The sequence below is a fragment of the Peromyscus leucopus genome, chromosome 23 (genome assembly GCF_004664715.2).
Source record: "Peromyscus leucopus breed LL Stock chromosome 23, UCI_PerLeu_2.1, whole genome shotgun sequence".
NCBI lineage: Eukaryota > Metazoa > Chordata > Mammalia > Rodentia > Cricetidae > Peromyscus > Peromyscus leucopus.
In genome coordinates, this window is record NC_051082.1 from 27,330,168 (window position 1) to 27,355,011 (window position 24,844).

Below are 24,844 nucleotides of genomic sequence, written 5' to 3' on the forward strand. Positions count from 1 at the left end.
ACAGAGACTAGACTCCATCTCAAAAAATAAAACCCAGAGCCCCACCCTCGGGACCTAGCATATGCCACTGAGCCAACTCAGGCCCATCCATCCTCTTGAACACTGTGATATGGAAATGTCAACAGAACCATCAAAAGGGAGATGTGCACCCAAGTCCCAAGGACCCAGCTGCTACGTACGGGACCCCCGAGGTGACTGGAAGACCGCTTCTGTTTTTCTGAACCTGGCCTTGAGCATGCTAGGCCAATGCTCTATCCACTAAACTACATGCATCCCCACTTATGTCTGCTTTTGTTTCCCCCCAGAAGTCTGGGAACTTGCTATGTAGACTGGGCTAGCCTCAACCTCACAGAGCTCTCCCGCAGCCTCTCCGTCCCAGGTGCTGGGACTAAAGGCGTGCGCCACTACACTTGGTTCATTTCTTGGGTTCTTGAGACAAGGGTCTCACTCTGAAATACAGGCTGACCCTGAATTTATGATCCTCCTGCCTCAGACTCCCAAGTACTGGGATCACAAGTGTCACCTACCACACTCAACTTGCTTTGTCATTTGTGTGTGGGGTGGGGGTGCTGAGACAAGCGCTCTACCGCCAGCGACACCCCGCCCTTGATTTCTGTGTACCGTCGGAACCCACAGCACCACCCAGCCTCATTCCTGAGTGGGGGTGGAGGACGCCCACTTCCAATCAAACCTTTAAAAACAAAGCAGTTAAACCCTATTAAATGAAGCTAGGTAGTGCTGACATCAGATCTGTACGTTTATTTTGCTCAATGTACGACGGCTACATAATGACTCACATTCATGAATATTCCATCACTGAGGAAAACTGCTAACAATGGTCCGTGTGCGAAATAATTCCTTAGCGAAACACGGAGTTGGGGGGAAAAAAATCACTTGATTAGACCTTAAAAATAGCTCACTGCATAACATGACGAGGAAGCACAGAGGCGCATTCAGAGAACGTCCGCGGCGTTCTCCTACACTGTAATAGTTATTAGTTTCACCGTGACAAACACCAGACATTAAGAGTAAGCTAACACTGGTGTCTCTTTTGTCCCCTCCCCCCTGAAAAACAAAATATAGAACTGCATGTCACTATAGCAACATCCAAAACAGATCAATTTGTTACAATCACTATTTGGTAAAGCAAACTTTACCCCTGAAAGGAAAAAAAATTAAATTAAAAAAAAAAAGTTTAAAAAATTTTGAAGTTTTTTTTTTTTGTCATAGGGATACATAACACCTACAGTATAAGTTAATAAATGTCAAGCTACCGTATAGAAATACAACACCAGCATGCACAATACTGTATCAATAGGATGGAGGAGCAACCGTGGTACTGGAGGCAGCGTCCTAGGCAGGTGCGCTTCTCAACAGGAAAGGAAAGGAGAAGAAACCATCCAAGCTCACACATCGCTCTCCCTCTTCAGTTCTCCCCCTCACATGATTTTCTAGAACACAGCCAGGGTCAAGGCTGAAATTTAAAGAGAAACTAGGTTTTGCAATTCCAGTAGGTCATTTCCGAACAGTACAAGCGGGACAAGGACATGCTCACTGCGGACACAGAGACAAGCTAAGCGAAGCCCCACTGACCCCTCTGGCCATGGCTCTGGCGGCCAAGCTTCCTCCGCTCGCAAGAACGGTTCTCCCGTGGGCCTCGGTTAGTGGGTCCTTACACACTAGCAAGAGGGGCCACTGAGGAAAGGCATGCTGGGACTGTGCAGAGGGCAGTCATTCTACAGCCACACTACCAGCATCCTGTCAGGAGGACTCACTTAAGTGGGAGCTTGGTTTTGGTGTGAGAAGGTGGCTGGCCAGGTCTCTGAACACGGGGAAAGCAAGTTTGGAGTGTGACCCATCTTGGGAATCCACCCGACCCTGGATCCTCTAGAAGAAACTGTACGCTCTGCATGCAACAAGGCATGCTTAGGGACCTAGGGCTAAGTGAGACGGACCATGTAGGCCACAGCAGCACAGCTTCCTTCGGCGTCACGTGTAGTGACCTCACAGAAGCCCACCTCCGGCATCTAGGCTTTCTTTCAGAAGCAAAGAACAGGACCCGCTTAGGCCAAACAGGCAGTGGGCACTGCCTCCTGCTAAACTTCAGTTACCCTCTCGAAGCACTTGGGAGAGGTGCCGGGGGTGGGCGGGTGACGGGGACAGCTGACTGGGGACCAGGCTCCCACACTGGACAGGCTTGAGGGGAGCTGCCTCCTCCCAGTGGGTTGCTGTTGGCTCAGCTGCTCACACCCGATGCTCCACTTTCTCGACGACCACCCACCTCTACAATCCACCAATGGCCTCCAGACCCCCGCATGCTGCCAGCACGAGGTGCCGGGGAGGCTCGGCTGAGAAATCTTCCACCGGCAGTGACAGAGGAGGGAGCCCCGGCTGCTGGGGAGCAGAGGCTCTGAAAATACCAACATGAGAAACGACATACAGACCTGAATTTTCTCCGTTTTCTGTGTGTGTGGTGCTTAACAGTTTCTATTTTTGTGATGGGCTTAAAGAGTAAAGAAGAACTTAAAAAAAAAAAAAAAAGTATCCCACGGCCAGCCACCTGTCAAGCACCCATTAACCAAAACCTAAAGAAAGTTCTGATTTCAACCAGGAGGGCTGAAGAACAGCCAGACCAACCTGGATACAGCGGGATACGGATGCAAAGCTGAGCTGATAAGGGAAAACTCAGGACCAATGGCTTGATGTCGCGTATGGCTGTCATGGAGAGACTGTAAACTAGAATTTAGTGTTAATACTGTCAACCCGTCCGAGATTCCGAACACAGGGCCAGGCCTGAGCCAGCGACCAAGGGTGTGTCTTCCACACTAAGCCTGTCCACCTGGGTAACTGACACTAGGCCTTCTCTGGCAGAGATCGCCCTGGGGGAAGGAGAAGGAAAAGAAAAGAAAACACAAAAACCCCAGCACAGCCACAACAGGGAGAAACCGGCCACAGAACTGAGGACGAGAGCGTACGGACAGGAGAGTCCTTACTGGAACCACAGAACACACTGAACGAGGGCCACCCACCTCCGGGTTTTCTTCTCCTCTTTAAACCCTACCGTCTAGCAATAAGTTAACTAAAGGCAGACAGCTGCACCCGCACGAGCCTGCACATCAGTCCCGGTGCCTGCGAGGCTGCCGCTCCGACACCAGCACAGCAAGCCTGACTTCCACTATGGTGTTTTGGCAAAAATGTCAAAGAGGCGATCAAAGACAGGACAGTCGTGGGTTTCTCCCTGGGAAGGTCAGCCCTCCCTCTCCCCTCCCCCACCCGACCCCCAACTCATGGGAAAAAATAAAGACTGCAGCAGTAGCGTCGGCGTGCGCGGCCGGTCCCCCGGGGCCCTAGTTGTTGCCTTCGCCGCCCTCGTCGTCCTGCTGGTCGCTCGTCCAGAGCGTTAGGTTGTCTCGGAGCAGCTGCATGATCAGCGTGGAGTCCTTGTAGGAGTCCTCGTTCAGAGTGTCGAGCTCGGCGATGGCGTCGTCGAAGGCGGTCTTGGCCAGGTGGCAGGCTTGCTCCGGGGCGTTCTGGATCTCATAGTAGAAAACGGAGTAGTTAAGCGCCAGGCCCAGCCGGATGGGGTGGGTGGGCTGCATGTGCTCCTTGCTGATCTCGTGGGCTTCGCTGTAGGCCTTCTCGGACGACTCCACCACGGTGGCCCTCTTCTCCCCGGTGGCCACCTCGGCCAGGTAGCGGTAATAGTCCCCTTTCATCTTCAGGTAGAACACCTTGCTCTCGTACTGGGTCTCACTGCAATTCTTGATCAGGTAGTTGTCCAGCAGGCTCAGCACGTCCTGGCACACGGCCTCCAGCTCCTTCTCGATCTTCTCCCGGTAAGCTCGGACCATCTCTATCTTCTTCTCGTTGCCGTCCGCAGAGGTCTTCTGCTCGATGCTGCTGATGACCCTCCAGGAGGAGCGGCGAGCCCCGACCACGTTCTTGTAGGCCACAGACAGGAGGTTCCGTTCCTCATTGGACAGCGGTTCGTTCAGCTCTGTCACCTGGGGGAAGAAGGATCCAGGCATCGTTAGGACACACATGTTAATGGGTGAAGCACATCCTCACATCTACACATTGCAGGTCCTCCAGCCATCCAGGGACCTCGTCGGCAGAAAGACAGACTCTGCTCTGCCTGGGCAAAAGGGGAAGTGACGTAAAGGGAGAAGGATGGATGGAGTCCATGGCAGTAAGCACCAGTGTCTGCAACAGGGGAGTGCCTGTCAGTCCAGGTCTTACACAGTCAAATGCCCCAAGTGTGAATGTCAAGAGTGCGCATGTAACACGGCCACACTGCAATGTTAGCCTGAGATGGCTGTGTACGTACTCAGCAGTTCCCAGCGAGGGAGCACGTTTCCTCACCCTGTCCTGTTCCCTTATTTGAGTCCTAGTCCCTCTGGGAAAGAATGAGTCACCCTCAAGTTGACGTTTGAGAAGAAAGGACATTTTTGCCGACTCCTAGGCCAACAGCAAACAAACGACCCATCACAGGAAGGAAGTCAGTGCTGGGTGATCGGGTCAGGCAAGACAGTCAGAGGGGAAGGTGCCCCGTCAAGCCTCAGAACCTGGTCAGACCCTGGGATCCACAGTGGTGAGAACCAATTCTCCGGAGTTGACCTATGACCTTCACATGCCATACAAATGCCTTCCCTTGGACACACATAAAAATAAATGGAATAGCTGGGCGGTGGTGGCGCACGCCTTTAATCTCAGCACTCGGGAGGCAGAGGCAGGAGGATCTGTGAGTTTGAGGCCAGCCTGGTCTACAGAGCAAGATCCAGGACAGGCACCAAAACTACACAGAGAAACCCTGACTCAAAATAACCAAAAAGAATTAAAAAAAAAAAAAAAAAAAAAAAAAAAAAAGCTGGAGAGATGGCTTAAGAACACTTGTTTGTTGCTCTTCCAGAGGACCTGGGGTTCAACTCCTAGCACCCCCATCATGGCGGCTCACAGCCATTTCTGTAACTCTAAGTCCAGGGGATCCGATGCCCTCTTCTGGCCTCTGCACAGACTAGGCACACATGTGCAGATACATGTAAGCTAAACATTCATACACATAAAATCTTTGAGTTCTAGACCAGTCTACATTGTAAGCTTTAAAAAAAACAAGAAAGCAAAAAACAAAAAAGAAAAGAGAACTAGCAACTTAAGATTCTGCCCACTGTGACATTTTAGCAGACCAAGGAAATGTTCAATGGCTTACACTACACCTCAGGCCTGAAGCTGCAGCTAAGCAGAGTGCTAGCCTCATGTTCTAGCTTCAACTTGCAGCACTGGGAAAAAAAGAAGGGACAAGAGAGGCAGCCACTTGGGACTGGAACCCAGGGCGCCATACACACACACGCACATTTTGACTGCTTTATCTGTGTGACCTCACCATTACATTTTAGAAGCTGTTGGGGAGCGAACCAGGGCCTCTGGCATGCTAGGCCAGCCCTCTATCCACTGAGTTATATCCCAACTGACTATTATTCGCAGAAAGCATATTTCTACATGGTCATGGGCTATCCTCAGGTGTTTGAGACCCTTTTTTTTTTTTTTGAGACAAGGTCTCACTACAATATGGCCCTTGGCCAGGCCGTGGTGGCGCACACCTTTAACCCCAGCACTCCGGAAGCAGAGGCAGGCGGAGGTCTTGGGAGGTTAGGGAGCACCCTGGTCTACAGAGTGAGATCCAGGCCAGCCAGGGCTCCGGAGAGACTGCACAGAACCCTAGCTGGTCTGCAGCTCGCCCACTCTCTGGGTCCAGCATGCTGGAACTAAAGGCTTGAGCCACTACACAGTGCTCAGCGCAGCCACGGCAGCCACAGCTCAGACGGTGTGGGATGAGGCCTCTGAGAGGCCTCCAACTCTTCACCAGCGACCCACAGAGACACCTGCCCTTCTCATCAACAGCCACCTCTGCGGTCTTCCTGGATGGAGTGTCTCTTTGGGGTGACACTTCTTAGCCCTTTATATTCCTTCCATGAACCCCACCAGCCTCCTGCAAAGACTCCTCAGACAGACTGGGACGTGGGCCCCGGAGGCTCTCAGGCCACCAGCCCCTGGCCTGTTCTCAGGTCTTGCAGAAACTGAAGCCCTACTGCAACCCAATCGGTGTCTGCGACGCCAGAGGAGCCATGGAGATCCAGTTCTGGCCTTTGCCCTAAATCATGCTGTCCTTATTTCAAGAGCCTGGAGCTATTTAAAGCTCCGGTGACCTCATCACGCACTACACCGCTGGCTGGACTCTGGCTGCAGAGCCCAGAAGCAGCAGTGGACGATTCCAGAGACAGAGCTGGTCTCCTTGCCGTCCACCGCAACATGGAGATTGTGCAAGGCCACCAGCAACCTTTAGCTAGAGTAACTTGGCCACATCTGGAAGAGTCTCCATGATCTCTGCCAGAGAAACTAAGTTAGAGGGAAACCTTAGGCTCTAAGAAGCCTGCTAAAGGCAAAGGAGGAGCCAGGGGGGCAGGTCTGCCACCTGGGCCACTAGGGCAGCAAAGGACAGAGGGCGGCAAGGCCAGGGCCTGCTGAGCTACAGAGCTGTGTGTTCTGCGGAAAAACAACGAAGATGGTGGACCTGGAGCAGGGGGAAGATGCTGGGCTTCACCTGCAGCCGTGTGTGTGTGTGTGTGTGTGTGTGTGTGTGTGTGTGTGTGTGTGTGTGTGTGGAGAGAGGGGCTTCCTGAACTCCTAACTCAAGTTCAAGTTTCTGTTAGTGACTGAAAGATGGCAGAAACAGAAAATGATGAGTAAGAAGGGCTGGGAATCTGTAATTCTCACCTATGTCAAAAGGAGCCCCCCGCCCATGGCAGCGGCTCGGAAGGAGTCAGGTATTAGCAATGTCAACTGCTCTCCCCTCGAGTTCTTAGAACAGAGAGAAATCTTTAGTGAGATCAGCAACTGTGGAGACCCTTGGGAAGCTCCTGGAGGACTTTGACCTTTGGGAAGCTCCTGGAAGACTGGATCATTCCCAACACACCTGGAATGTCAACACTGAGGTCCAATCCTGAGCCAGCTAAGGATAAGGCCAGCCATAATGGCACACGTCTTTAATCCCAGCATCCAGAAGCAGAGGCAGGAGGATCTCTGATAATCTGAGGCTAGCCTACTCTGTCTAGTGAGACACACATATCCCTCTCCCCCCAAACCCCAAAAAAGTTGCTTCCATGTGGTTTTGAAAAAGACCTTGATGAACACCCCTGATAAGTTTTCAATATGCTGTCCAGGCAGGCCTAGAACTCCTGTCTCAGCTTCTTGGTTAGCAGGGCTTACAAGAGTACACCAGCGCACCTGGTTCAATATAAATATATTTATATTGAATTTACATATATATAATTATAATATATATATATATATATATAAATAAAATCAGTGTCTTCTGCCTAGACCCTGCAGCAAGGACTCTGAACTGAGTTCCCACATGCAAAGATATCAAAGATAATTTGGCAATTTATTTAAAATGTTTTCCTATAAGACATGATAGCACATGCCTGGAATCTCCACATTCAGGAGGCTGAGGGAAGAGCACTGCCTAAGGACAGCCTGGCTACACAGTACCAGGCCACCCAGTGCCACCCAGTAAGCCTGAGGTTTGAATCCCATAATACCACGAACACACCTGTGATGTGATCTCTGGTGGGGTGGAGGCAAGGGATCAAAAGTCCTTAGCTGGGATAGCTGGATATGTAAGACTGTCTCTCGAAAGGCGGTGTGGAGGGGAAAAGTATTTCCGTCCTGCACTCTCGGGTGAAAGTCACAAAGTAAGTGGGTACTGTCAAGGTAAACATGGACACTTCTGTAAACTTCTACACAACACCAAGTGAGCCCTCAGGCAACCTGCAGGGCCGCACAGTAAAGATAGGACCGCGGCAGAGCGGTGGCACACACCGCAGTCCTTGCCCCCAGGAGGCAAGTAGTGTGTCCAAAGCTAGCCTGGGCTACATGACAAGATGCAGGCCCCCAACACTGACGACCTAACAATGGAGGTTCATGAACCACAGCAAAAATCACTCTGGTGAGGGCGCTGGCAGGAAGAGAGGCTTTGCTTGTGTTGAGGTAAGGGACACGTGGGGACATGATCTAAAGAAACAAGACGGTCAAGTACAAGGCACACACACGGACAGACACCTATGGGTGTCACAGATGTGCACTCTGCTTGGGCAACAGAATAAACCACCGAAAAATCAACCAGACACAGTTCTGCTTAGTTAGGATTATGTGTGCACCCTACAGAAGACCCATACTTACTACATAATAAACAAAAACTTGAGAAATGTTATACCTCGTATAACTAAAGAACCTTAAACCTGAATGGCATCTGTACAGAAAGGGTTAACACAGCAGCCTTGCCACCGCCATCTTTAGAAAGGCCTGTTAGTAAGGCTGATTGATCCTTGGCTGGCATCTGAGCACTCTAAGAAGGGTTCAAGGTCTCTAAGCTGTCCGCACAAACTATATGGTTTAGGCCCAAATCTTGAGTCTTGGGTGCTGGAACAGGTCCCCAAAACACCTAGGACACTAGGTCTTCAGGACTTCCCGGTGGGCACTGGTCATCCACCACCTGTCCAGCTGAACCGCACCCCATGTGACGTCCCTGGAAGCCTGTGCCTGGCCTTTCCTCTGGGGACTCGGCTGGCCAACTTTTACCGCAATGGATCTTAGCCACGAGCAGACTGGCCTTGATAAATCAATGAATCCATGGGTAACCATGGGGACCCCCAACATAACCTTATCCTAGAAATCTTGAGGCAGCACACCTTTTAAGATCTGATGAGCTAGCGCTCTGCAGCCCGAGGGAGGAAGACCAGGGGCTATACAGTGAGACCCTGTCTCAAGCAGTATAACAAGGGAGGACACGCTTAAGGGGGCACCACACCGAGCCTCGTGGAGCCGGAGTGAGCCACACCACGCTGTGGGCTGAGGACACGCAGTCTCTTCAGGTGTGTGGGGGCTTTGGTCCTTTTCGTTGTTGTATGAGGCAGGATCTCACGTAGCCCAGGCTGCCCCCTAATTCACTATAAAAGTGAGAGGCTGATCTTGATCCTCCAACCTCCCCCTCCAGAGTGCTAGTTAGTGTGGGCCACTAGGCAAAAAAAACCGCATATCCTCAAAGCGCGTATCCTTAAGGTAAGAAGACTGCCTGGAGAGCTGGCGGTTTTGCTAACAGCTATTCCAGTAGGTAAGATAGGACAAAAGGGAACCATGCCAGAAAAAAAATCCTACAAGAGTCATGAGACGTCCAGGGCATATTCAGTCCCAAGATCAAGGTCTCAGAGGAAATAAAACTTCGCTAAAACCTAGGACTTTAACAGCCACCAATTCCATAGTTCCTTTTTTACAATCACCTTGCAAAGTGGGCAGTAAACTCACTTGACAGGTGTGACTAAGTGAGACAATGTCTTCCCCACTCAACAGCACTCAGAGGATTAATGCCACCCTCCTGGCTTTAGTGTGCACAGAGGTCTAGTCACACATCAGAGAAAAGGGCAATTTCACTACCAAATACTTAAAGACTAAGAATTCCTAAGATCACTGGGCCGGTGGTGGCACGTGCCTTCAACCCCAGCATTCGGGAGACAGAGGCAGGTGGATCCCTGTGAGTTCAAAGCCAGCCTGGTCTCCAGAGTGAGTTCCAGGACAGTCAGGGCTACACAGAGAAACCCTGTCTTGAAACCCACCCCTCCCCCACAAAAAGAAAGAAAGAAAAAAAAAGAATTCTAAAGATCAACCAGTAGCAGGTGGAATACTACTGTAATCCCAGTATTCGGGAGCCTGAGGCAGGGGGATCACAAGTTCCAAACCATCGCAGGATTACATAAAAAAAAGTCCCTGCCTCAAGGGTTTTTTTCTAACCAGAGTTGGTAGTTTAAAGTAGTCACTAGGGGCTGGAGAGATGGCTCAGGGTTTAAGAATGCTGCCTGCTCTTCCAGAGGTCCTGAATTTAATTCCCAGCAACCATATGGTGGCTCACAACCATCTGTAACGAGATTTGATGTATACACTGTATATGTGATAAATAAATCTTTAAATAAATAAATAAATAGGTCACTATTGCAGAGGACCTGAATTTGGTTCCCAGCTGACATCAGAAGGCTCCGACCCATCTATATAATCCAGCTATAGAGGATCTAACTCCCTTCTGGCCTCCAAGGGCTCCTGAATATACACGGTGCACATGCGTGTGCACATACACACACACTCACTCTCTTTCAAAAGAATTTGCAGTTTCTCCACATTTGTGGGTCTTGCAGAGATTGTCAGATATCATGGCCATGTGCCTGGGTTCCACATTATAACATTCTTATATAATCTCATATAATAACAACTTTATAATCAGAAATGGGTTCCTCACTCAACTGTAATCCTTCTGACCCGAAGATAACTGTTGATGGCTAAGTGTTGATACTCCTCAAGATGAGCAAAGACAAAGCAAGATGTGTTGACACAGGCTTGGCTTGTGACCTCAGCATTCAGGAGTATGAAAGCAGGAGGTGCGGGCACTCAAGGTTAGCCTGGGCTACATGAGACCCTGTCTCAAAGCAATAGGGCCAGGCATGGTAGCTAGCACACATCTTTAATCCCAGCACACGGGAGGCAAAAGCAGGCAGACCTTCATGTATGAAGCTAGCCCAGTGTGCAGAAGTTGTAGGCAGCCAGGGCTACATAGTGAGATCCTGTCTCAAATAATAATAATAACATTTAAAAAAAAAAACAAAAAAACAAAAAAAAAACCCACAATTTTTTTAAAAAAGTCTGTGGTGTAGAGTTCAGCTGGTAGAGATAGAGGGCTGCCCTCCCTGGCTTGTATGAAGCCTTGTGTGTTTTCCCCCAACCCCAATAAAACTGTGGTAGCACTGATGCTGGTAGAGACAAGCAGATGAGAAATCCAAGGTCATCCTGAACCACATAGTCAATCTGAAGACAGCCTGGGCTACGTGAAACCCAGTCTCATAAAAATGTATCTGTAAGTAAAGCCTCCATTAAGAGAAAGAGTCTGACTTAGAGCCAAAACGCAAACCTCAGATCCATTGGCTCCAAACCCTCCATGGTCTCCACTACACAACTAGCTCTTTCCAACAGGCAGTGGTGACACACGCCTTTAATCCAGAACTCAGGAAGCTGAGGCAGGAGGACGTCCGAGTTGGAGGCCAGCCTGGGTCACAGAGTTCCAGGACAGCCATGGCTACACAGAGAAACCCAAATGCAAAGGAAAAAAAGAGAAAAAAAAAAAGAACTGCCATTCATAAGCAGGTGGTGATCCAAGTCAGGAAGCTCGGCCCTAGGAAGACTGAGGCAGGAGGATTGCCACAAATTCTAGGGCAGCCTGGAATATGAGAACTTGTCTTTACAAACTAAACCTGGGTGTGGTGGCGCACGCCTTTAGTCCCAGCTCTCTGGAGGGAGAGGCAGGCAGATCTCTGTGAGTTCAAGGCCAGCCTGGTCTACACAGTGAGTTTCAGGGCAGTCTAGGGTACATAAAAATCCTGTCTCAAAAAAAGCGGCCGGGGGCCCAGCACTGGAGAGAAGGCTCAGTGGCGAAAGGCACTTCTGCTCTCCCAGAGGCCGTCGGGTTCCCGCACCCAGGTCAGGTGGCTCAGTCTGCCAACTCCAGCTGCAGGGGACTCAATGCCTCCAGCCTCCAAGGGCGTGTATCTACATGTAGACAACATAATTTAAAATAGTGACAATAAACCTTAAATTCAAAAAATTAAATAAAAAACAAACCTCCAAAGCACCTGCATTTTGGGTTCATGTGTGTAATGGAGGCCAGGGACCAACTCTGGATGTCTTTCACGATCCCCTTTCTTTTTCTGAGACATTATCTCTCACTCACAGAGTGGGCAAAACTAGCTGGCAAGGAAGTTCCAGAGAGTCACCTGTCACTAGGAATTGTGAACTCGGGTTCTCACGTTGGGGCACACTCTCCCCAGCCCCACCCCAGCTTCTCCTGGGGGGCCACAGGGCCACTGCACATCCACAGGGGCTCCAGAGGGCTCAGCACAGGACAAACACGACTGTGCTGTAGAGGAGGAAAGCTTCCGTGAGGCCACCCACACCTAAGACACAGCATCCCAGTCCCCAACTGCTCTGCAGTTGAAGGCTCCGAATGACCCCATTTTTCAGATTAGCGCCTCGAGCCTGCTCCTGGGACTCACCATGAGTCACCACAGATGATACCCTAACAGGCAGTTCTCAATGTTTGTGGAGTGACAGATATCTACACAGGACCAACCCAGAGACGGCCCTGAACTCACCCCCTTTCTTGGAACTGTGCAGTACTTCCCCTAAAGACATGGACTCGAGAAGGCTCAGTGCTCAGGAGCACCAGGCTGCTCTTCCATAGGACCCAGGTCCTATTTCCAGCACCCACACAGCAGTGACAACCATCGGTGCGTCTGACGCCCCCTTCTGGCCTCCACGGGCACTCAACACACGTGGGCCACAAATACAAGAAGGCAAAACACCCACATAGATAAAGTAACCATTTTTCTTTTTTTAAATAAAAAGGCCGCTAAGGAAGTAGCTACCTGCTGCCACAGGGAGAAGCTTGCGCTAACCTGGAGAGGAAGAGACCGCAGCCTCAGCGGCGGCAGCCCAACCAGCTACTTGAGCACTCACAGTGAGAAAGAAAGATCCAGATATGCATGTCCAGGAATCCTGTTGGCTTGGTTGTCCAGATAACAATCTTCCAAAAACTAGGTAAACCTAAGTTGGTTAAAATGTCTTAACCACAGCTGCACTGATTATAATAAGGCTCCCTCTCCCCTCCCAGCCTTGGTTCTGCTCCTTCAGTCTCCTAAAGACAACAGCCTCTTTCCTTAAATCTTTGCGCCCCTCTTCATGATTTTATTTTTATTTTATGTGAGTTGGTGTCGGATCCCCCGGAAGTAGAGTTACAGGCAGTTGTGAGCTGCCATGTGGGTGCTGGGAATTGAACCCAGGTCCTCTGGAAGAAGAGCCAACGCTCTTAAATGCTGAGCTGTCTTACCAGTCCCTCTCTGGCCCTTTTGTACTTTGCTTTGGGGGAGTTTGTCTTGTCACCCTCAAACAAAAGTAAAATAAAAAATGTAACAAAAATTTTGTAAAGGATTATGTGTTATGGGGTGAGTTCCAGGCCGGCCAAGGCTCTTACATAGTGAAACCATCTCCCATATACACACAAAGATTTGTGCGTGTTTGTATATGTGTCTGTGTATGTGATATGCATGAGGCCAGATGTAGTTATCCCAGGAGCTGGGGTCACAGGCAGTTGTGGGCGTCCTGCCGGATGACATGGGTGCGGGGAACTGAACCTGGGTCCTCTACAAGACAGGAAATGCTCTTAACTGCAGAGACATCTCTTCAGAAGTTGCTATGTTGAAAACAGGGTCCCTCCCATGTATAGTCCAGGACGACAGTGAACTCCTGACCCGGCCTCCAGCTCCCCGGTGCTGAAGTTACAGGCAGGTATCACCAAAGCCAGCGTCAGTCCATCTTTATCGATGGAGCTAGGGTTTGGGGTTACTGCAGACTACCTGGAGGGCCTTCCTCACTGCCTTTCCTGAGGAATGGGACCCCCAGTTAGGACAGTGCACCCTGTCAGCACCCCACACACGCTGTGCCAGGAAGATTCTCCTCCTCTAAGAGATCCTTTCTGGCCTCCACAGTACATGCACACACAAAGCCTCCAGAGGACTAAGACACCCAACACTGACCTCTGACCTCCACACACATCCTCCCTCTTGCCCTCCCCCCCCATTAAAACAGTCCAAATTCAGGTTTCAAGTAAATAAATGGGGCCAGAGAGATGGCTGGGTGGGTAACCTGATGACCGAAGCCAGGACTCAGGTGGTGGAAAGGGAAAGCCTACTCTTGCAAGTTATCCTGACCTCCGCAAGCTCCACGGCTCACACATGCATGCATCCAAGTCCCACACGCCTCTCAATTAGAGGACTGTTGCCAAATTGTTGTTACATTGTTAAATACTTAGCTGGAGGCCGGGCACCCTGATGTACTATCATGCTCTAACCCCAACACTAGGGAGCAGGGTAGAGGCAGGGCCAGCCAGAGCTACACTGTAAGACCATCTCAAAACAAACAAAAAAACCCTAGCTGGGTACAGTGGCACACACCCAGTACTGGTTCTGAGCTCCCGGCTGGCCAGGGATACATAGTACCGCCCTATTTCCAATAATAAGTAACTGAGACTAAAGAAAAGGAAGCCGCTGGAAGCCAGTCCACAGAACCACCACTGCCCTGCCCTCCTGGGTCTGCGTCTGTCTACCAGCACTGCCGGCCCTCGACTGTCACTGAACTGCTTGGTTCATACCTACTGGCGGTTTGCGGGGAGAGACGTCTCCTTCATCTTCCATTTTAATTCCCTGGGATTAAAGGTGTGCACCACCACTGCTCAGCTCCCCAAATGGGCTTTGGTCTCCTCTCCTACTTTGAAATGGAGTCCTTCCATTTTTCTCCACAGCATCTACCAGGCAGCGAATTTTGGGGGATCCACCTTGATTTATGAGCACTACCACTTCAGGCCTTGGGTGGTCCAGAAATTCTGAACTCAAGCCTCTCTGCACTGGACCATCTTCCCAGCCTATCTGTGGTTTTGTTAAAGACCAGGCCTCACTCACTAGGTTACCCAGGCTGGCCTTAACCAGAGCTCACTATCCTTTTACACTGGCCTCCCCAAGAGCTGGACTGTGGGGGCCACTGCAGCTGGCTAACATCAAGACATTTCAGGTGTCAAAAAGGTTCCACCTTCCTCCCAGACCCACTTCTTTCCTGTGAGGCACCTCCATTCAGGCTTCTATCCCTTCCCTCTTGGCAATACCTCCAGGACTGACCGCCAAGCTACAGCACTTTCCTCTTCATGCTAAAAAGTGCAAGCTCCCCTTGGTTAAATGACACGAAAGCACACTGAGTCCTGGGTCAATGACAGTTAATAAAAGAATTCTGGAAGTCCCCGACAGAACAGTCCTAAACTGGACAGCACTCACAAGCTCAAGGGGGCTAAGTCAATCCACGAGTCTACAATGGAACGCATACTAACACATCCATCAACTAAGCCAAGTGAGGAGGATGTCTATAATGCCAACACTTAGGGCCAGCCTAGGCTACCTACCTAGTGAGACCCTGTTGGAAAAAAAACATAAGAAGCCTGTGTGGTGCTGAAAGCCTGAAATCCCAGCACCAAGAGGCAGAGGCAGACCAGATACAAGTTCAAGGTCAACCTGGTCTATCTAGGGAGTTCCACCCAAAGCTACATAGGAAAAGGAAAGCGAACAGGCACCGGTGTGGGCACACACGAGCTAGGCAGGCAGCAGTGCCCCAGAAAAGCAAAATGGACTTCAAACACGCAGCTGCCAAGCAATCAGCCAGGGGTATCTATTCTAGCGGAGTTAAAAGAATCGCCCCTTAAGAAAAAGCAGCAAGACAGCATGGTAGTGCATGCTTTTAATCCCACTTCTCAGGAGTCTGAGGCAGGCAGATCTCTGAGTTCAAGGCTGGCCTGGTCTACATAGTAAGTTTCAGGACAGCCAAAGCTACATAGTAGACCCTGTCTCAAAAAGACAGAAAAGAAAAAAGAGACAAGAACAGGGGAACAGAGGAGCCCACCCCATTCAGAGCAGAGAGCTTACCTTCCCGGGCTCAGCACTCAATATCAATCACGCTATCCACCCACTCCCAACCCACCCAGGATTTCAAATCCCTCATGGGAGCAGGAGTTGAGGGTAAGCATCTCTTTAACACCAAGGGGGAAAGGAAATTGCCTACCATCTGGATTTAATGCCTTAAGAAAAAAACACTACACTCTGAGGTTGCTAAATTTGAATGTAAAGATACTGCTGGTAATTTGAGCATCTGTGGCAAATAAGGGGTAATTTTAAGTAGTCAAAAAGCCATCTTCTGAAATGGTAAATAATCCCAAAGGGGCCAGGAGAGCAGCAAAGTATTTAGACACAGATTGCCAATATGTTGCAAAGTGGAACACCATGTGAGTGAGTGAGTGAGAGAGTGAGAGAGAGCGAGCAAGCACATAGTGGTTTCAGTTTATTATACCAGGAGCACTAGTGTGTGTGTGTGTGTGTGTGTGTGTGTTTGTGTGTGTAAGTTTCAGTTTATAATACCACCAGATCTGACTTGGTTTGAAAGTGTCCATTAAAGAAAACAAAGTAATTGTTCCAAGCCCAAGAAAGCAACCAACTATGAGCTGTGGGATGGAGGGCAAGCGCTCCATCCACACATTACTCTAAGCACTGATCAGGTTTGCAGTCTTAGTGTATTACCTCGAGCTCAGAAGGCCGAGGCAGAAAGATCAAGTTCGGGGACATCGGAGGCTGCATACTAGTATCCTGTCTGTAAGGGAAAAAGGTATCCCGGGCCAGGGAGATGGTTTATCAGGTAGAGGTGCCTGTCACCCAGTCTGGCAACCCGAGTTTGACCTCTGAGATCTCTGTGATGTAAGGAGACAGTCAACTCCCACATGTCAGTCCGAGACCTAAACATACACTCACTCAATCTAAGTCACAATGTGACACAAATTATTTTTTAAAAATGTCATCATAGTAATTTTATACATAAAATTAAAAATTAAAGCAGTACCCTAGAGTCTAAATGAAAACGGGGCAAAGACTGAAGGAGCAGTCGGGATAGAGCTCCTGCCCGGCGTGTGCACGGCCTACACTCAAACCCTAGTACAAGAGGGAAAAGCCAAAGTGTTCTGTAACATCCTTACTAATTCCTCCTTTGCTTTATGTGTACGTGTGTATTGTCTGCATGTATGTCTGTGTACTCTGTGTGTGTGTGTGTGTGTGCGTGCGTGCGCGCGCGCACCCAGATGCCAGCAGTCAGACCTCCAGGAACTGGAGTTACAGGTTGAGAGCCATGTGGGTGCTGAGAATCAAACCCAGGTCCTCTGTAAGATCGACAAGTGCTCTTAACTGCTGAGCCATCTCTCCTGCCCCAATAAATGCAAAACTTAAAAAAAAAAAAAGGTTTAGGGGGTGGAGAGGTGGCTCAGTATTAGAGCAGCTTCTGCTGTTCTGGGGGTCCCGAGCTTGGTTCATGTCACATGCTTCACAACAGCCTGTAACTCTAGTTCCAGGGGACCCGGCATCTTCTTCCCGATTCTGCAGGTGCTACACTCACAAGAACAAGTCCACAGACACACATGTGTCCATGTAATTCAAAAGAAAATTCTGTTCATCAGAGTGCCTCTGTACTCTGGAGGAGGGAGGATGCTCCAAGGCTGGGGCCAGCCTCAGCAACACTGGATCTAGTCTGGGGGTGGGGGGGCTCATTAGCAGAGTAGGTGAGTAGCAGGTAAACGCCTGAGTTCAACTGCTAAAAAAACAAAACAAAACCACCTCGGCTTGGGCTTTCACACCCTCAAGGTACAAGTCCCACAGGCACATCTAGATAAATATGGCAGCCCAAGTACCACATCACATCAGATTTCAGAAAGCTGAGGATACCAAAATGCCTTCCAAAGAAATGTTCTGTAGCCTGGGCCGAGGATGTGGCTGAGTTCATAAAGGGCCCCTGAGCATGCAGGAGTCCTGACTCCATTCCCACCACTGCATAAAACCAGGCATGGTTATACATTCCCATAATCCCAGAATTTGGGAGGCAGAGGCAGAAGAAATCCTAAATTCAGGATTACCCTCGGCTACACAGCAAGTATGAGGTCAGCCTATGTTTCATGAGACCATCTCAAAAAATGCCAGTCAGAGCTGGAAAGATGGCTCAGCAATTTAAGAGCACTGGCTGCTCTTGCCTGAGTTCCTAGCATTCATGTCAGATGGCTCACAACCACTTAGAACTCCAGTTCTAGGGTATCTAACGCCCTCTTCTGGTCCCTGAAGGCACATACAAGCATGTGTTTCACATACATTCCAGCTCTCGCACACACATACATACGTAAATCTAAAAAAAAAAAAAAGCCAACCAAAATCTCTATCTGAAATCATCCTGTGCCTGTCTTGGTGGTACCTGTAAACCCAGTAGTAGGCAGGTGGAAGCAGGAGGATCAGATGTTCAATATCAGGTTACAGGATGAGTACAAACCAGCCTGGGCTTTTTTCCATGTTCGAGACCATGTTTACAAATGGAAAAAAAGGACATGACACTTTTTCCTCTTTGCCATTTCGCAAAGCTAATGCTACGTGGCACATCAGAGGCATTAGGATCAGGTGAAATGCTGGTGGCAATTTGCTTACCCTCCACCAGTCCCTTAACAAAGGGGAGCTGGACATGCTGGCTTCTGTCTGTAATCCCACCATCCAGCCAGCTTGGGCTACAGATTATCAGGCCAGCGAGTGCTACTCAGCAAGTACCTGCCTCAATCCATCATCGATTGATTGATTGATCAAGTCAAGCAGCTACTGCCTAGTCTATTGCTCCCTTGCAAACTAATTAGAAAAGAAAAAAAAAAGGCATGGCAACACACACCAGTGGCACACCACTCTGGAGGCAGAGGCAGGAAGATCTCTGGGAGTTCAAGGCCACCCTGGTCTACAAAGTGAGCTCCAAGATAGGCAAGACTAGAGACGCTGCTTCAAAAATGGGGGGGGGGGGTTTGCTGGTGGCACAGGTCATAATCCCAGTTAAATCACAATTTCAAGGCCCACTGATAATACAGAGTTCAGGGCAAGCCTGGCAACCTAGTGAGAACCACCAAAAAAAGCAAGAGGATTGACCACATGCTTGGCATGCAGAGGACCTGGCTTCAATCTCCAGCCCAAGAAGAAAAAGATGGCTCTAGTCTACATACAAATGATGTTTAAAGACCATATCTGTGTTGCTTTTGGAAAATTACAGGACCTACTGAGTGCAAGGAGACAGGCCAGCCAGGGCAGCACTCCAGATGTCTGAGGATCTTGAATTCAAGGCCAGTCTCTACTACAATGAGTTTTAAATCAGTATAAGCTGCCTGATTAGGAGATCTGTCTCAAAAACAAACACCTCCCAAACACACACACACACACACACACACACACACACACACACACACACACACACACACACGGCTGGAGAGATGGCCCAGTGGTTAAGAATATTTGGGCTTACAACTCCAGATTCTGAAGGATACAATGGTTCTGCCCTCTGTGGGCACCTACATGCACATACCCACATACATATAAATAACTAAAATAAAAATAAGTCTTTTTAAAAGTCAACCAGATGATACAGTTTCATAATCAAAATGATAACTGATACCTAAAATGGAATTTGAGAACAAAAAAATGACTCCTAAAGGGGAGGCCATAAGGTAGCTGTATATAGCTTTATAGCCTAAAATGGTGGGAAAGGTGCCACCTCCATTTAGAGATGGAGTATTCAATAAAGCAGGAACACCTAAAGCAGTCGTTTATAAACAAGGTAGGCATCAGTTTGAGGGTAGCCTTGGCTACACAGGGAGACCTTGTCTCAAACTAACAACATTGACTATTAACCAGAGGGTTGGAGATGTAGCTGAGTGCTTGCCTAGCATGCACAATGCCCTTGAAAGGTGGAGGCAGAGGGATCAGGAATGCAAGTTCATCCTGAGCTCTGTAGCCGAGTTTGAAGCTACATGAGACCCTACCTCCAAACTAATTAAAAACTAAAGGGGCCAGAAAGATGCTTGGTGGATAAGAGCAATTGCTGCTCTTGAACAAGACCTGGGTCGGTTCTCAGCACCTACATGGCAGCTCACAGCCATATACAACTCCAGGTCCAGGGGATCTGACGCCCTCTTCTGACCTTTGAAGGCACTGCACGCACCTGGTGCATTCACACGGAGACAAAGCACTCAGAGCCATAAATCCTTTGCTTTCTTTTCTTCCATGTTTCTCATGAATCTGGCAGAAATACAGCATAATTGGATGCCCATCCAGATAAAGGGCTATGGTCAGTGGAACTGTAGCTGTGTGAGAAGGCAGGGCGCTCCCCTGAGCCTGACAAGCCACAGAACAGTTAGTAACATTCAACATCCCCCAAGGTAGCCTGCAGGCTTCAACAGCTCACCAGGCTCAGGCACTGCCTGGGGAGTGATGTGTGGGCTCTACTACCACACCGCAGGGAAGTCATTCACACAGTCAGCCTTGGGCTTGTGAGAACACCAGCCATGTTTCCACAACCTCCCAAGGCTTAACAGTTGGCTCCGATTTCAGATGAATTACTTTTGTTTATTTAGGTGAATGTCATAGGTCTTTTAAGTCCTGTGACTCTTTAAATGGAAATACAAACCTAGCTAAAAGCTAGGTCCCTTCCTCTGCTTTATCAGAGTCAGACATTCGAAAATAAAGACCAAGGGACAACCAATTAATTACCAATGGTGGGGTGGCGGGTGCACATTCCAGAGTGGGCAATCATTTAAATCCAGCAAGCTGGAGTCCAGGCCAGTATCTCTTTTTAAACAGATGGCCTCAGCTTTCTCCTCTTTGGCAGGTTTTCCTGTGGTCTATATTCTCCTGCCTCCACTTTCCAAGCCATACCCAGCTTCCATTTTTTCAACTAAATAAAGGCGATATGTTGCTAAACTATGTAGGGGATATTAAATATCACTAAATTGTACTGTTAAATTTTGTTATTGGACTGAGATTAGTATGCTGTGTGACTTTTACAAAATAACAAAAAACTCCCTCAAAACCACATACATGTCAGTCAGGTGTGGTGTCTCAGGCGAGCAATTCCAGCACTTGGGAGACAAAGGGACTGAAACAGCAGATCTCTGAGTTCAAGGTCAGCCTGGTTTACATAGTGAGAATCTGACTCAAAAAAAAAACAAACACAAAAACCAACACTTTCTTCCTTTTTCCTGTGTAGCCCTGGCTGTCCTGGAACTAGCTCTGCAGACCAGGCTGGCCTTGAGCTCAGAGACCCACCTGCTCTGCCTCCAGAGTGCTGGGGTTAATGGTGTGCACCACCACTGCCCAGCCCTTCTCTTCAATAATATAGAATTAGTCTTCATAAATGACAGCTCAAGTATTAAGACTTGGGATCCAGCTGCTGGGGTACACCTTTGAAAAGAATATAATGACAACAGATATTCAAACACATCTCTTAGAGAATTCTCGAAGCACGTGAAGGTTTTGTTTGTTTGTTTTTTCCTTCAATTATTTGGGAGAAAAAAGGTCCTTAGGGGCTGCTCAGACTGCTCAGCAGGTAAGGACGCTGGCTGCCAAGCCTCAAGACCTGAGTTCAACCCCCCAGACCTGTATGGTAGAAAGAGGACTGGTTCCTCTAAGCTTTCTCTCTGGCTAATTTTTGGAGAAAGGAAAAAAGAATTTAATCTTTACTTCGGCATTGTGAAGGATAACATGAGAAACAAAGTTATTTGCTCTTTCCACTCCAAAGACAGCAAGCAGCCTAAACCACGTGACTGAGAAGAGCTGGCAGAGCTCCACCTCAGAGAAATCTGCAAAGGCGTCATTACTCCATTAGGGATAATAGCTATTGATCTGACTCCTGGAAGAACTAGCAGAGTAAGGATTTTAAAACCCATTGATCCCACCAGGAAGATGTTTATGTAACTATGGCAGCCTTCAGCCAGGAAGTGAGTAGTCCAGAACTTCCTCTCCCCCAGGAGGCATGTACCAGCGGCCTACTTATATTAACTTCTCAAGAGACTACTGAAAGCCAAAGGCAGGGTAGCCCAGTGGTGTCCCCTTCGTTCAAAGGGATGTTCCAAGATCCCTAGCAGATACCTGAAATTGCAGCTAATCCCAAACACTGTAACTCTCATACATACCTGTGATAAATTTAATCAGGCACAGTGGGAGAGTAAGAACTGATAATAAAACAACAATTATAACAATAGACTGTAACAATGATTGAGACTTTATTACATTTTAATAATTTTGGACTGTGATTAGCCACAGGCAAGTGAAATGTCAGAACTGAAAATGTGGGTAAGGGGGAGCTGTGATATTACCTCACAAGTCAGAACCATCTAGGCATTCTGCTCAAGTGCAAGATTACACATTTATCTTAAATGACCTCTCTTCTCCCAATTCAGAATACTGCTCCATAACTATTTCTAACCTAGTCACCTACATACAGAATAATTTCCCTACATGCAACTAAACCTTAATGTCCTTCATCATCAAAAGTTAAAGCTTACAGGAGAGATCCACTGGAGTGGTAAGACTGAACTAAGAGACTCACACACTGAGACACAGTTGGATGAGTTACCACACCAGGGAACCAACTATGTTCCTCATTGTTTCAAATAAGCAGTGTGGGGAAACGGAGGGTGAGAGCTGGGCTGATAATAGGTTTGGAAAAAAAACTTTTATTTTACAAACTGTTCTTCCTTCCATAGTCTTGTCAGGAAGCTGAAACAGCCAAATGGGGTGGGACACAACCTGCCCACCTTTAGATGGAAACTGTGCTGGGTTCTCAGCTCCAACAGCTCCTGCAGATAGCCAGCCATCCTTTTTAAAACCTCTTATGAAAACCTGTCTTATTAACACTAAACGCACACCCCTCCTATTCACTATGACCACAGAGATATTCTTATTTAGAAATCCTTTCACTTCCTCATTGCTGGGTCTTTAAAGTAAGTGAGATGGATGCTTAAAAATATGAAAAGTATCCTATAGTCTCGTTGAGGGACGTTTAAGGTGAATGGGCTTGTCTGGAAGCCACTGCCCTTGTGTGTCTAAAGGGAAATAAATATTTTATTTTGGGGAGCAAGGCCTCGACGGTAGAAGATGAAGTGTTCCATGCCACCTGGCTTATCGGCTCATTTCTGCATTACCTTGGACAAATGCCATCTGAAAACTCCCTACCAGCCCTCAGGTGCATTGCAGCCTCTGTGTCATTGTGTGTGACATCACTGGGTTGCTATGGATATAGGTGCGAGGTCACTCGCTCTCCTGTGGAACTAGAAACAGGGGAGAATTAGAGTCTAAATATCACGAACTGAAGACATTTCCAACATGAGTGACTACTGAAGTCCAATTTGTATCCTTTAATCGTTAAACTGTTATAAAAGAGACAACTGGAACAACTCACTAATGCAACAGTATTTCTGATTTTAAAACCAATTATTTTTCATAAAATGAAAAAAAAAAAAAAGCATAGCTCATTTAATTAGGAAAGGATAAGCACCCGGCCTTTGGAAAAACCTGGAAAAATTTAACTAAAAATTAATGTTATCTCTCTGTTCTTTTACTTGAAAGGTTTAACATGCAAGGCACACCCCAGCATCCACTTCACACCAGAGATGCATTTAACAACCTTTGTTACATAAGGTAGGAAGTTAAATATTAAGGGAGTGGGAAACCCAATTATTAATTTTTTTCTACCTAATATTGCAATATTCAGTACTGCCCCCTCCTCTGCTGGCAAACTGGTCCCCAGCTCATTAATAAATGAGTGTTACTGAAAAAATGGTGCAAAAAGGTAGGATTTTTTGCATCTCAGACAAAAAATGCGACAACCTGAGATCAGTATTCTCTTCTCGTCGGTATGAGGATGCATTAGGTCAGAGGAAAAAAGCTTCAGATACATTTAACAACAACAACAACAAAAACAAAATTATAAGATTTTTTTCCCCTTTAAAATAACTCCTCCCAGCCTCCACCCAGTCTAGGCTCTCTGCAATATGACAAATGCAGAATCTTCTGGAATGACTGGATACTGCCTCCCACCATCGCTTTGTTCGCAATATCAGATCAGACAGAATTTTTTTTTACACTTATAGGAATTTCGGAAGACTCGTGCCTTCATTCAAAAGAGAAGCTGCCTATGTCACAAATTAAACCAATCAGTTAACATCCAAAGGCATTATATTTAACCCTTTTCAATGAAAAAAAAAAAATGAAATGTGAGGATGGCATATTGAGAGCCATGAACGGAAATGCCAGCGACACACTTAGCCCTCCCTCCGTAAAAGCCAGAGGACTTGCTTTGGGGAACGGGTAAAGGGAAGCCTTTTGTTAAGAAAAACGTGAGCAAGGTGGTTTCGATTTTACACCATTAAGCCCGGTTTTTTTTTTTTTTTAAAGGGAGGAGATCTACATTTTTTTTTTCTTCCCGAAATATTCTTTAAAGGATGTATCAGTGGAGAAGATGATGGGGGGGTATTGGAGTGGGGAGGCGGAAAACTGGGAGACCTGCTGAGTGAATGGGAAAGGCGCCGCCCAGACACCAGGGAGAGAAAGAGGAACCGCATCCATGCGGTCCCCCCGCCCCCACGCCTAAGCTGGGAGGAGGGGAAGTGGGGCACAAAGGATGCGCACGGCCCCCAACTCAGATCCCTGGACATTCAGGGTCACAGAGAGACCCCCACCCACCCACCCACCCACAGCAGAGACCAGCCACGCAAGACCCCGCCCCAGCCTCGAGCTGGGAGAGGCTGGGAGAGAGGCCGCGTCACCACTCGGGGGCCTGAGACACTCGTTCGGACCCGTCCCTAATCCCTCCCGAGGAGGGAGATGGAGAGGTGACCCTACCGTCCCGCTAAGGCGACATGCCCCTGGGCATGCCTTCCACGCCTAGGCTCGCGGTGCCGGGAGCGGCTGGGGCGAGGCAGGGGGGAGGGGAGGAGACACTCACGTTCTTCATGGCCGCGGCCATATCGTCGTAGCGCTCCGCCTGCTCGGCCAGCCGGGCTTTCTGCACCAGTTGCTCGCGGTCCACCATCTTCGCAAGGCTGGAGCGGGTCGGCTGGAGAGAAGGAGACCGAAGGCGCCTTGAAGGGCGTTAGGGAGAGAGAGGGGTGGCTTGGAGCTCGCGTGTCGGAGGGCCGACCCACGAAGCAGGCTGCTCGGGCGAGGACGAGCAGAAGGCGGCACGAGCTGCGACCGCGGGACCCGGCGCAAGGAGGCTGCGGCTCCACTGCGTGCCGCGGGCGGACAACCCCCTGCGGTCCCGCCCA

At 48.7% G+C, this 24,844-nt stretch overlaps 1 protein-coding gene across 1 annotated transcript; it reads right to left on the reverse strand.

Moving 5' to 3' along the window:
- Window positions 1-739: 739 nt before the first annotated feature.
- Ywhag (tyrosine 3-monooxygenase/tryptophan 5-monooxygenase activation protein gamma) lies at window positions 740-24,844 on the reverse strand. Its single transcript, XM_028894395.2, has 2 exons — window positions 24,523-24,844; window positions 740-4,004 (listed from the first exon to the last, which is right to left on the reverse strand). Exons 1-2 carry the CDS (start codon window positions 24,607-24,609, stop codon window positions 3,348-3,350), a joined length of 744 nt encoding a protein of 247 aa, XP_028750228.1. The 5' UTR covers window positions 24,610-24,844; the 3' UTR covers window positions 740-3,347.